The 12,841-nt window shown below is 42.0% G+C and overlaps 1 protein-coding gene across 3 annotated transcripts in view; it reads right to left on the bottom strand.

Moving 5' to 3' along the window:
• Nucleotides 1-12,812, bottom strand: part of IKZF3 (IKAROS family zinc finger 3) — a 92,209-nt gene extending 79,397 nt beyond the window's left edge. For 2 of the 3 annotated variants that reach the window (XM_081168681.1, XM_081168682.1), the window contains exon 1: nt 10,801-10,931. In XM_081168681.1, the coding sequence (XP_081024807.1) occupies nt 10,801-10,807 (7 nt within the window). In that variant the 5' untranslated portion in view covers nt 10,808-10,931. Of the gene's footprint in view, nt 1-10,800; nt 10,932-12,622 lie in introns of those variants that run through there. The other variant, XM_081168680.1, reaches the window with a different exon arrangement.
• Nucleotides 12,813-12,841: the final 29 nt, after the last annotated feature.

The following is a 12,841-nucleotide window of genomic DNA, read 5'->3' as shown; positions in this document are numbered from 1 at the left end:
ATGTAGTCCAAGCATTCTTACACCTTTGCTTCACCCCTTATTAAACCACAACCAAACTACAAAATTAGACCATGGCAAATGGCCTTGGTCAGAAAAGAATATAAAAAATCCCCTGAAGTGTTTTATGCATTATATCATTTTTTTTAAAAAAAAAAATCCTCTCAGGCTTGCCTCCAGCCTATCTTTCTCCTTCTCTCCTTTCAAACTTCCCTTAAAATCCTATGTTTCTGTAAATCTTTTGGCTTAAACAACAAATTTCTGAAGAACAGACACGGGCATCTCATAACATTCCTATTAATGAGCTTTATAACAATCAATCAATAGTATCTTAATATTTTCTCTTGAATTTTTGAAGACAATGATTTAATTTTCTGTTAATTATGTTGCTTTGAAAGTTATACTTTTATATTTGACTTCCTTCAATAACGTTTTATTCTGGATTATTTTATTCGATGTTTTAATGCAGGTCGAAAACTGCTTTGAGATTCTTTTTCCTTAAAAATATAAAGCAGTATAGAAATGAAATGAATAAAAACAATGATATCCAAATAATATCAATAAATGTTTGTTGGAGATGAAAGTCATTCAGATACAGACATCATGCAAGATTTCGGTCCTGTTTATACATACGGACCTGTGGAGAGAAGTCCTAGATTCAGGATGGGGAATCTGTGGCCTTCCAGATGTTTTTGGTTCCAGTTCCCATTCTATATTCACTATGCAGATGGGTCTTGAGAGGCCAACAGCAACTCGAAGGCCACAGTTTCTCCATGCCTGACTGAGACAAAATCCAAGGGATGATTATATATGACATTGCTCTCAATCCCAGAAATATTTTATTGGGGTGTTTAAAAGGAGCGGCGAAACCAGCAGAATTAAAACAACAATTCCATTCATTTGCTACTGCACTGATCGCTGGAAAACCTCGCAATTCCTCTTAATTTCAAAGTAGTTAAAAATTGGATGTAAACGCATTGCTAATTAACTTGTTTTTCAAGAAGCTACTCACTATCTCTTGAGTGATACTAATGCCTATTTTAAAAAGTTGCTGTGTTACCTTGACGACAAGGAGTATCAGAAAGAGAGAGAACTAGATAAAATTGCTTCGCAAGAGAAACAAAGATTAAGGTTGTGATCCTATACCAGCTGCTGGGATTAAGGCCCATTTAGCACAAGTAGAGGATCGCCCTGCTAATTTGTATTGAAGACGGAGGTTTTCTGCACCCCTAGAATCTATGCATATAGGGTCTGGAATGTGAACTTTCCATTATTGGGTTGATTTGTTGCTGTGGCATATATAGTTGTCATGGCCTCTGGCATGAACAATTAAAACCTCACCTTGAAGAAGCTACTATTGAAATCAAGTTAATAGGTTTATTGAAAGACTGTCTTTAAAGATAAATCTCTGGAATAATACTTTTGTAGATGAGGCACAAACTTTTTTCTCTGTTGTAGATGTGCCAATCCATTTATTCTGTGCCAGGGCAATTTAAAATTAGTCTCAATTAGATTATTTTTGGAATTGTAAATGTGTTAATTATGGGTGGCGTTCAAGTAGGGTTTTTTTCAGAGCTGACCTCATATGGTATATAGAAACATGCAGTGCTTTTTTTTGTAAAAAAAATTAATTAGTTAATGAGATGTTGTGTGACTCATATCTTGATAAAAGTGTCATGGGTGCCAGCACAAAATGGCTGCCATGGGCAGCAAAAAATAAATAAATTAAAAGGAGATGCCAGCACCCATGTTGGTGAGTACTGCCACAGAAACAACACCAGACACATGTAAACAGTGAAGCCTGGTGGAAGTGAAATGCAAAAAAACCCACCTATTTATGGCAATTAAAATGAAAGCTCATACCAGGATTAGGTGCCCTCCAGATTTTGTGGACTACAACTCCCATCATCTCCAGCAATTGGCCCTGCTGGCTAGGGCTGATGGGAATTATATTCCAAATTATCTGAGGGGCACCAGGTCTGCCAGTCCTGGCTTATACTTATTTGGCATACATTTACAGCACAATCCTCTACCTGTCCAGGTACGTGTATCTAGGATTCCAACAGGTATACTGTGTACAGGATTGCAGTCTTCAGCTGTAATAAAATAGTCATAGGCTCTATGCTTGGCATTTTCTTACCCTCGGATCACACTGTATTTCTCTCTCAACACCTCTCAATACCTGCCAACTGCGGGCGAAGACTTCACACATCTGGATGGAGACTGCAGTCCCCAAAATCCCCTACCATAATAAATGTGTCAAGTCTTTGAGGTGCCACAAGACTCCTCCTTGTTCGCACTAAATATAAACTTGCTCACGTTGAAGGCCTTTATCCCCTTCACCTGCCTTCCTGTTCTGTCCCACAGAAACCCATTTCCTGTCAGCCCCTTTGTTCACACTCCTGTCTCCTCGGCACTGCCTGCCACATGATTTCCAACCTCTAGAGCAGCTCCCCGCCCCAGCTCAAAGCCAAAACCACCTTCTGCAAAAACCCTCCTGAATTCCTCCTTTAGCGTCTCCTCGCCACCATCTGTCAAGGCCAGGCCACATGGTTCATGAAAGTAACACATTTAACAGGGCAGCTTTTTTTAAAAAAAAGGCATTGCAAAAAAAAAGGAGGTGGCCCCAAAACAGCCGTCATTTTCCTGGTAGGCAGGGGGTGATGTATTAGCTGCCTTCCTCCTGGGGAAAAAGTGGCTGGTGAGGTTGGAGGGCAATTTCATCAGAAATATGCTGACCATAGAGGAAGGGGAAGGCTTAAATTCCTTCCTCGCACCCCATATCCTAGGCCCTATAATAACCCTGCCGCTGCAACTGCTTTTGATTTGAATGGCATTCATGCCAGTAGTGGCCACATTGCCAATATGGCTTCCCAACACTGCCGGTTACCAAGAGGGACTACTGTGCATTGCAAAGGATTCTGGGGCATGTTTCAGGATACACAGAGTGCTAAGCCTGCCCTTTGGGGCGCCACCAACGCTCTGCACTGATCCTGCACACCTTGAACGTTACCGAGAGGCCTGCTGGGCCTCACTGTCACCCTCTGCCAACAGGGAATGCGCAAAGTTGGAATAAACCAAACTTATTCCTGCTTTGAAGACAGGAGTGCCTGGTGTGCTCTGGTCCATGGGGTCACAAAGAGTCGGACACGACTAAACGACTAAACAACAATTCCTGCTTTTCCACTGTGAGCTGCTGGTTTTGGATTTTATTTTTTAAAAATTGGATAACTGGTTAGGGCCTAGGGGCATAGCTGTCAACTTTCAGATTTGAAAATAAGGGATCAGCAGCCTCACCTGTCCTGGGGACAGTCTACGGGATATCTAACAATCCGGGATAGCAGTGGGAAGCAGCGGGAAACAGCGCTGGAATAAGGGAATTTCCCGCAAAAAAAGGGAAGGTTGACAGCTATGGCTAGGGGGAACATGTCCAAGTATGGAGTCCAGCAGTCTGACGTGGGGGGCTTGGGATGGATGTGGGGGCAGAATATATATACCGCCACCACTGCGAGCAAGGCCTGTCATTTACTGGTTGGTTGGCAACCCTAGCTGAAAACTGCAGGGAAAGTTTATCAATGGTGCAGAGCCACCCTGCAAGCCGTTTGTCTGCCATGACATATCGCAAAACCCCTGATAAACTGGCTGAGGAATACTGACTGAAAACCACTTTTTGAGGGAGAGTAATCAAGCGTGCATCTCTTCTAATGGTCTCTCTGCTTCTCTCTTTCTCCCTCCTTTGATCTCCTTATCTGAGAATCTGATGTCTGTTTAAAAAGAGAAAGAAACTTGGTCCTGGCTGTTACATAACTGCAAAACTTAGCTCACATGAAGCGGCAGGAAAGTGTTAACCGCTTCCCTTGCTTCACCACCAAGGTTTATGGAACGTATATGGGGCCTCTGCAACATCCGAGTAGAAGAACTTTGATAGCAGAAGGCCTTTCCAAACCACTGCCATGCACCACTCCTTAATTTTTTTTCTTCTTCCTGAAGATTAAAGTATTGCTTCTCGGATCTGACACCACATTATCTGGTGGTGAGGGGACAGAGCAGTTCTGTTACCCAGTCTCTGTGTGTTTTCCTTTTTGTTTTTTGTTTTGTTTTGTTTTTGCTTTCTGACCAGTTGCTAGAAAATCAGATTAAAACTGCCCCTTGATGTTCAACAACAGGAATAGAGAACCGGACGCCATCCAAATTGTGTTGGAATACAGTTCCCATCAGTCCCAGCCAACATGACCAATGGCCGGGGTGTGTGTGTGTGTGTTGTAGTCCAGCAACATCTAGATGACACAAGCTTCCCTGCCCACTTTTAGAAACAGCCTGCTCTGACCCAGGGCCAGGCCCACCCATAAGCCAAGGTGAGGCAACTATCTCAGGCATTGGGGACAGGCTCGTGCCTTGCAGCATCCTGCAGTTAAGCTGCCAAAATATAAATAGACATGTAATCCACCAATGCTATTCTTTGGGGGCAGTCATGCAGGCAGGAGCGGAACCACTGCAAAACAGTGCCCCCAACTCCTAACCCGCAGGATACCATGGTCAATAGTATAAAAACTGGATGAGGAATCTAACAGCAGCAGTAGGGTTGCACTCCACTGCCTCGCCTTCAAGGGAGGTCATCTGTCAGGGTAACCAAGGCTGATTCTGTACCAAATTCAGACCTGAATCCAGAGTGGAAAGGGTCCAGATAATCGTTTCCTCCAATAGCACCTGCAGCTGAATCACCACCAACCTTGCAAGAACCTTACCCCAAGAGTGGATATTAGAAATGGATGGGGGTGGTAGCTGTGGAACATCTCAGAATCCAGTGAAGGCTTTTTCATCAGCAGGAATACCACCACCTTCTTCAAGGCAGGTGGGACAACCCTTTGGTGCAAATATGTGCTAACCACCCTCTGGACTCACCCCTACCCTGGAGTCAGCCCTCACCCTGACTTACATGAACAAGTGAGGAGGGGCAAGGGTGAGAGGGCAAGTGGTTGGATAGCCGGAAGCACCTTGCCCACATCCTCAGACCTCAGTAGCTGGAACTGAACCCAGAGAATTGGCTATGACAGTGTTCTGGATGTCTCACCGGAGAATATATTAGCATCCAACAGCATCCAGGTTTGTATAAATGTGAACCCTTTTGCCCTATTTAACTCTTCACAGCAGGCCTTGAATGGTTCCAGTGCCCCCACGGACAGTTGTCCAACATTAGAGAACCGAAATGCACAGGCTTGATTGAGTTTTGTTCTTTAAAAAAAAACCCTATTAGTGGGAGATCTACAAGCCTGCAGGAAAGAGGATTCATCTTGTCAAAATTTTAAAGATAAGTGTTTGACACAACACCCCTGAGCTGGCAGGTGTCAAGGAGTGGGGGGGGGCTAGATGTCACCCATGGATCACTAGTTGCTAATCTCTGCCTTAAATAATCAATTGTGGCTCTGTCACTTGCACTTCATTGACAGATTGCAAGGAAATGGAGCTTAATTTGAGTTGGAGCCCACCACAGATGCCCACCATCTATTACACAATGGTCTAAAGAACTTAATGCATTTGCTACGTTTGCACATACTTTTCATAAACACCAATCTCACTTAGATACCGATTTGGACATTTGGGTAGCATCTATTGAGCTATCTGAGTAAACTAAAATGGACATATTGATAGTTATTGTATTGTTAATATGAGATGATTGGCGGGGGCCTTCCTCTGCTCCTTTTTGTTTTGTTTTCTTGAATTAATTTTTGCAGTTAAAAAAGAAATCGAAAAAGGAAAAAGGACTCACCAAAGTTTAGCCCCCAAAGAGGTACTGAATGCAAGCAATTGGTTCTGAAAAGTAGGATGTAGCAATAAATATAAAACAAATGTCCCTGAACATACGCAGAGTTCATTGCTCTTAACAGTGCATGACTATACCCAGGCCTCCGTGAGTCTGGCCATATATCTGGGATTGAAGGGGATGAGCTTCTAGGCCAGAGGATGTGGGTTCAAAGAAGACTTGAACAGTGGTCAACAGTGGTCAACCATCTCCAACCTGGAATCCTCCAGATGTTTTGGACTGGCAGGCTGGAGGTGATGGGAGTTGTAGTCCAACATAATCAGGAGGGCACTAAATTGGAGAAGGCTGCTTTAGAAATTGAGTAAAACAACCTTGGAAGAATTAACACCATCTCAATAATAACAGAGAGCTTTTGAAGATAAACCAGAAAGAAAATGACTAGAAGCATTAAGATTTTAGAAAAAAGGATTCACCTGCTATCTACTTATCCAGGTTGGAAATCATATATATCTTCCAACAATTCATAGATTAAAACTGAGCCTTTCATGTAAATACAACAACAACCCATTCTCAGACCCAAGAGTGATGCTCATGGAAACCCCCTCCCAAAATTGCACACTACTGAAGTCTCATCTGTTCTTGCTATTTCTATATTTACTCTGCAAGCAGTGTGGTTTGCACTGCAGTGCCTTCTCAAGCAGGGAATATTAGTAAACTGACCAGAGAATCCTACAGCTCCTCTCCTCAACTTTAGAAAGTTCAATCTCACAATAGATCTGGCTGCCCTTATTACAAATAGCAGCAACTCAAAACACATTAAAACTGTTTATCTGGATAGAGAGTTTTCCAGATTTTGTCAGACTACAAATCCCATCAGCCCCAGATAGCGCCAGTCAATGGTCAGGTGATGGGAGTTGAAGTCGAGCAACACCTGAAGGGCTGCAGGTTTCTATCCTTGAAGCAAATGTATTTCCATTCATGGGCACTAAAATCATGATACATTCCCCGTTCCAAGAGTTAAGTTCTGGAGAGAGAGGCTGAATCCTAAAGAATTACAGCTCTAGCAATGCACACTTAATATGTTTTTAAAAGTGTAATCACTCCCAAAATCTCTCCAAATAACAAAATGGGGATGATACACAGGGACAGACAACAGACAACAGGGACTGTCCCTGGTAAAGAGAAATAGTTGGAGGTGTATATGAGTTCACTTCAATCTTGCACAAAAATCAAGCAAGCTTGTTTCAGGGGTACGAGATGATGGGACATTGCTAAAACATACATTTATTCCACTGTCTGCTAATATTTGATACTAAGATTGTGATTTCATACTTTCGTAAACTGACACACTCATAGGCAATGCAAATAAAGAGGTCACATCTTATGCAGAACTCAGCATTCACGAAATGAAAATATTGCCAATGCAGGATCCAGTGAAAACCAAAATCTGATTCCTGCGACCTATTCCCGGGTTTTTCATTTTTATTTTTGTGAAGCTCCTGTGCCCTCACCAGCTATGTTGGCAGGCAGAACTTCACAAAATTCAGCTTTTCCTAGAATTGGAAATGGGGGAAATGGTCAAACTTCCCCCCCCCACGTTAACGTATTGACTGTTACAGAACTGTTTAAGTCACAGCAGACCTCTCAGAAATTTTGTGTTCAAATGAAATGTCCTTCTGCAGCTGTACAGAGGAGACCAAACTACGCAGCATGAAAAGTTCATACAGAAAATTCACTTTATCCGCTAAGGTAAGGAGGAAAAGAACGAAGAGGAACAATATCTGAAACAATGGCAAAACCAAGCAATACCCACCCACGTGCCCTAGCTTAAAAGCCTGTTGGATAGCTATATATTATAAAGGCCAAACCATAGATCTGGCAAGAGAACTGGGTACAGAAACCCAGGTCATCTAAAAAGCAGTGAGGAGAGGACATAATTTTCAAAGAAGGATTGGCTGCGGTGAATGGTCACTTTCCCAGCCTGCAAAGGCCAACTGGGGGAAGCAAATCTCAAGTGCCAGTAGGTTGAAAAATAGTTGGAGGGGGGACAACTCTGAGTGGGAAAGCAACCAGTGGGGAAAGGATTCAGCGTTCTTCCTCCATTCTTCCCTGCCTCTTAGAATCTTCCCAACGTTGCTTTTCAATAAAGCAAAAAAGGAAACAGTTGAGGCTTCACTTCTGCACGATACAAGGAGGGCATTTTGCTTCTCTCAATCTTTGAAGCCTTGCTAAAGCTGTGCCCAAAGAACAGGAGCCGGGGAGCAAACTGCCATTTCAGCATTCAGCTTTGGGAGGGGGCCATTAGGAGATGGGAAATGAGATTCACAGAAGGATTTAAAATCCTGCAAAGATGGGGATTTGGGGGGGGTGGAGTTCTGGGGAGAAGCAGTCAATTTTAAAACAGTATGTTCCAGTGAACAAAGTTAGAACTGCTGTTGCCAGTTTTAAGCCTCCCCACTTTTTTGCAGGGTGGGTGGGCGCGACAACAAAGGAATTTGACCCTATGGCATTCATAGCCACAGGCCTATGTAGTTGCTTATGGTAATAGTCGCTTGGCATTTAGAACTAGTGACGTGCTCCTGAGGAAGATTGCCAAGTAGCCTAAAACTCAGTAGAACCCAAGGATTCCTTTCTCTGCCTTCCCTAAATGGAAACCAAGGGAAATTGGGCAAAGTTTAAAAAGTTGGGAGAAACTTTTTGAGGAGCAAACCTCATGTTGAGACTTTCAGAGGGAGAGGGAGTGAGAAATTGCATGCTAGACCAATCATCCTCAGAGCTAAATTAGGGTTGCCGTATTTTGAAGAGCAAAAAAAAAGAAGAGGATGACTCTCATTTTAAATACCCCCTACTATATGTAGGTTATAGAAACTGTGATATATTGCTAAGGGGGACAGGAGAAGAGAATAGGAAAGCAAGTCTTCGGCTACCAGTTATGTCTATGTCTCATCCAGAAAGTATGGCAAATTTTAAAAATCCACTCAGACAGAAATTTTACCCCTGAAAAAGAGGATGTGTCCTGGAAAAAGAGAACACATGGCAACCCTATAAATATCAATGGTGGAATGCAGCTTAAAGAAATCTTCTTGCTTTTGACATTTAAAAACAAAGAATGAAAGAACGTGCTGGTGCTATTTTTCTGCTTGGCACTAGATTTCAGAGAGAAGAAATCTGGGTGTACAGAGAAAACATTATATCCTTTGAGCTGCGTATCCTTCATCCAAATGGAATCCCCACACAAAAAACACATCTGCTTTTATAGTGTAATACCCCCTTTGCCAGAGAGGAACCTTATCACTGGATAAAGCACCTGGTAGGACCACCACATTTTAGCACTAAGCAAACATCTGCAGCTCATTCCTTATTTGTATTGACTCAGAGGAACACCCTCTGACTTCAAAGGGGCTTTCTTCTAAGTAAACATAGCTAGCACTGACGCCCCCTAAGAAGTAAATATTTATTGAAGATCATACTTGGCAGCTACAAATTCACTTGCCAATTTTTAAAAAATAAATGAATGAATAAATAATGAAATCTGCTTAGGAAGTGGCAGTTATCAAATAAAAATATCTGATACAAAAGCCATCCCTTTACAGGTTACAATCAATATCCCAACCTCTTATTTGCTGGATGAAGAGTTCTTTGGAATTCAAAACGCAGAACGTTAACAGAAGTCAGTCTGATGACAGATCGGTCATACCGATTTTATATCTCCTGGCAAAGTGCTTTGAATGCCAAGCAAAATTAACAATTAAACCCATTTAAATTGTTAACAACTGCCAGATTAACATCTGAGACAAAACAACAAGCAACACTTGCAATGTCACATCCAAAGGAAGAGACACTCCTTACAATCCACAAATGAGTGACCCTAGCAATTGTTATTTTACAAACAACCTGATCCTATTGATGTTCACTTGTAAATCTTCCTTACTCTGAAGCAAGTGTGCACAAGATTGCAACCTCACTTTACTTTGTAAACCAATTTGGCTGAAATTTTGAAGTTTTGACCTATGAAATATGTATTGTACTGGTGTATATTTTATACCTCTCGGTATGTATGTATTCTGAGCATGTATTCTGCGCATGAACTAAAGAGAAACATAACATGTTTCTCTTTAAACAAATGGGAACAGGAGAAAGTATTTCCTAAAATATAGCCAGCGATCAACCTGCGCTGCAACCATCCTACCAGAAGAGTTCAGCTTTATATTGTATCCTTAAGGTACTTTTAAGGTTGTGATTCCAGAAATCCACATCTTAGTAGCCAATAAAAAAAACAACTGGGGTCTAGGAAAGAAAGTAGCACTTCATAAATCTTGCCATTCTAGAGCGTGTATTTTAAGGCGGTTCAGCACTTAAAAAAAAAAAAACATTTCTCGTTGCAAAATTCTAATGGAAGTAGAGAGGAAAGCGAAGTAGAAAAGTCCAAGAAAACAATAGATTTCACCATCATTTGCACATAACAAGTGGCGTCTGGGTAATACTATTATCGCAGAATTCCTTTGTCTTTTTGTGTGCGCTTCATTGTTGGAAGAGCAGGGTTGAGTAAAGAATTGTACAAAAGCTGTGAAACAGGAGAGACTGCATTGTTTGGTCTGCTGTTCTAAGTTCTCATCACGGCAAAGCGGTATTTGAAAAAAAGAAGCAGCAATAATTCCTAAGGGCAGAATCCTTTCCCTGCCCTAGTGTTTATTTCGTTGTCCCACTTTGCACAGAAGCAGGACACCAGGACCCCACAGAGAGTGAGAGGTCAGTGTACCTCCTACATCCCTGGCATCCCTTTTGAAATCCTGTCTCGTGGTTCCCAGGAGCTTCTGTGGATGTGGATGTGTGTGGAGAAGAAGGAGGAGAAGAAGAAGAAGAAGAAGAAGAAGAAGAAGAAGAAGAAGAAGAAGAAGAAGAGGAGGAGGAGGAGGAGGAGGAGGAGAGGCGATCAGCTATGAAACTGTGCACTACTTGCACATGAAAATAAAATAAAAGGAAAGGAAAGGAAACCAGGGTTTTGCTGAAACAGAACTCGTCAGAATTGTATCATCTCTCACCTTCCATTTTGTTCTGCAGCAACTGCTCCAGATGCTTCTCTTCTGGGTCCTGGGATTCCTCTGGACTTTCAGAAAGAAAATAAGATTCCCAACCTGGCAGGCTTCTGCTTCAAAAGGGAGCTGTCTTGCATCGCAACAATGACACTCAGGGCTTGTCAGGGAAGGACAGGAAATACTTGCATGTTGTGTAGGAACAGAGCGCCCCCAGGTGGTGGGGGGAGGTGGCAGATGTGGTGCAAAAACATAATAACGAGGCACAATTTTTTTAGTTGCTGTTACTCATTTGTTGGGGGGGGGGGCAGGAATCCAGCCGTCCTTCTCCAAGCTTCTGTTAAGGAAGCATCGCTTCTCCAGTACTCAGACCACAGTGTATTGATCTGGGAGGTCTTCTCCCCTAACTGTGCGTCTGTCGGCTGCTTCTCCCTGTTTGATTCAGATTACTTAAAACCATTGTAAACATTAGCAGTGCACTTCTGTGCACATTTATGCAGAAGTAAGCCACACTCTCTTCAATGGGACTTACTCCCAGGTCAGTTTGTATAGGACTGTGGCCTAAAGGTTACAAACACAATTTAGCCTAACCTTCCTTACAGGGGTTGTTGTGAAGATGAAATGGGGAGGAGGAGGAACATGGTTATGTACACAACCTTGAGATCCTTAGAAGATAAAGTATATTTCTTTGGTATATAAATGAAATAAATAAATAAAATGATTAAATAAAGCTAGTGAGGCCACTACTGACTGTTGATGGGCAACTTCAGGGCCCATCTTGCTCTCCTTTCATAGGGTTCTTTACCTTTTAGGGACAGATTTTTCCAACTACTGTCCTCATCTCTTCAAAGATAATAATAATAATAATAATTTATTATTTATACCCCACCCACCTGGCTGGGTTTCCCCAGCCACTCTGGGAGGCTCCCAACAGAATATTAAAAACACGATAAAACATCAAACATTAAAAACTTCCCTAAACGGGGCTGCCTTCAGAGGTCTTCTAAAAGTCAGTTAGTTGTTTGTTTCCTTGACATCTGATGAGAGGGCGTTCCACAGGGCGGGTGCCACTACCGAAAAGGCCCTCTGCCTGGTTCCCTGTAGCTTCGCTCCTCACAGTGAGGGAACCGCCAGAAGGCCCTCGGTGCTGGACCACAGTGTTTGGGCTGAATTATGGGGGTGGAGATGCTCCTTCAGGTATACTGGGCTGTGGCCGTTTAGGGCTTTAAAGGTCAGCACCAACACTTTGAATTGTGCTCAGAAACATACTGAATACTCTCCTCTTTGAAGTAGGGCACAAGACCAACCTATTCCTTTTTTTAAAAAAATATTAATTTAATTAACATAATTATTACAAAATATAAGCAAAATATTGCAAATACATACATACATATTTCAGATAAGCACACATATATAAAAAAGAGAAAAGAAGAAAGAAGAAAAAATAGAGAAAATTTATTCTACAAATATCTCAATATGAAAATATTAATAAAATTTCATTGGTTGACTTCCATCGCTTACCCTGCACTTCCTATATACATTTTAAGCAAGATTGTATCTGTTATTCTGTATTATTCCCATACAATCTCACACAAATATTCTAATCAATAAGTTTTCTAAATCTTTCATAAATCTATTCTAAACACAACCAATACTTTACATTCAATCTTTGTCTACATAAATAATCACTTAAACATTTCCATTGTTTCTAGATTATATTTTTTGGTTTTTGTCTTATCAAATCAGTCAACTTTGCTAATTCCAAGTATTCACATAATTTATTCAGCCATTCTTCTTTAGTTGGAACATATTTTCCTTTCCAAAGACCAACCTATTCCTTAGGCCACCCTGAGTGGGCCAGTGGGACCTCAGTCACTCTCTGGAAAGTGAGCAGATGAGAACCCACCCAATGCCTCCCCTACAACAGCATCTTGCAGGGGAAGATGGGCTGCGGAAGGCCAGGCTATCTTCCAGAGATGCACATTTGCCATGACGGACTCTCATAAACCTCCAGAGAATCCCGAGGTTCTCCGGAACAACCGAGGCAGAA

The sequence above is a fragment of the Podarcis bocagei genome (genome assembly GCF_964188305.1).
Source record: "Podarcis bocagei genome assembly, chromosome: 13".
NCBI lineage: Eukaryota > Metazoa > Chordata > Lepidosauria > Squamata > Lacertidae > Podarcis > Podarcis bocagei.
This window is presented reverse-complemented; position numbering and strand designations above follow the sequence as displayed.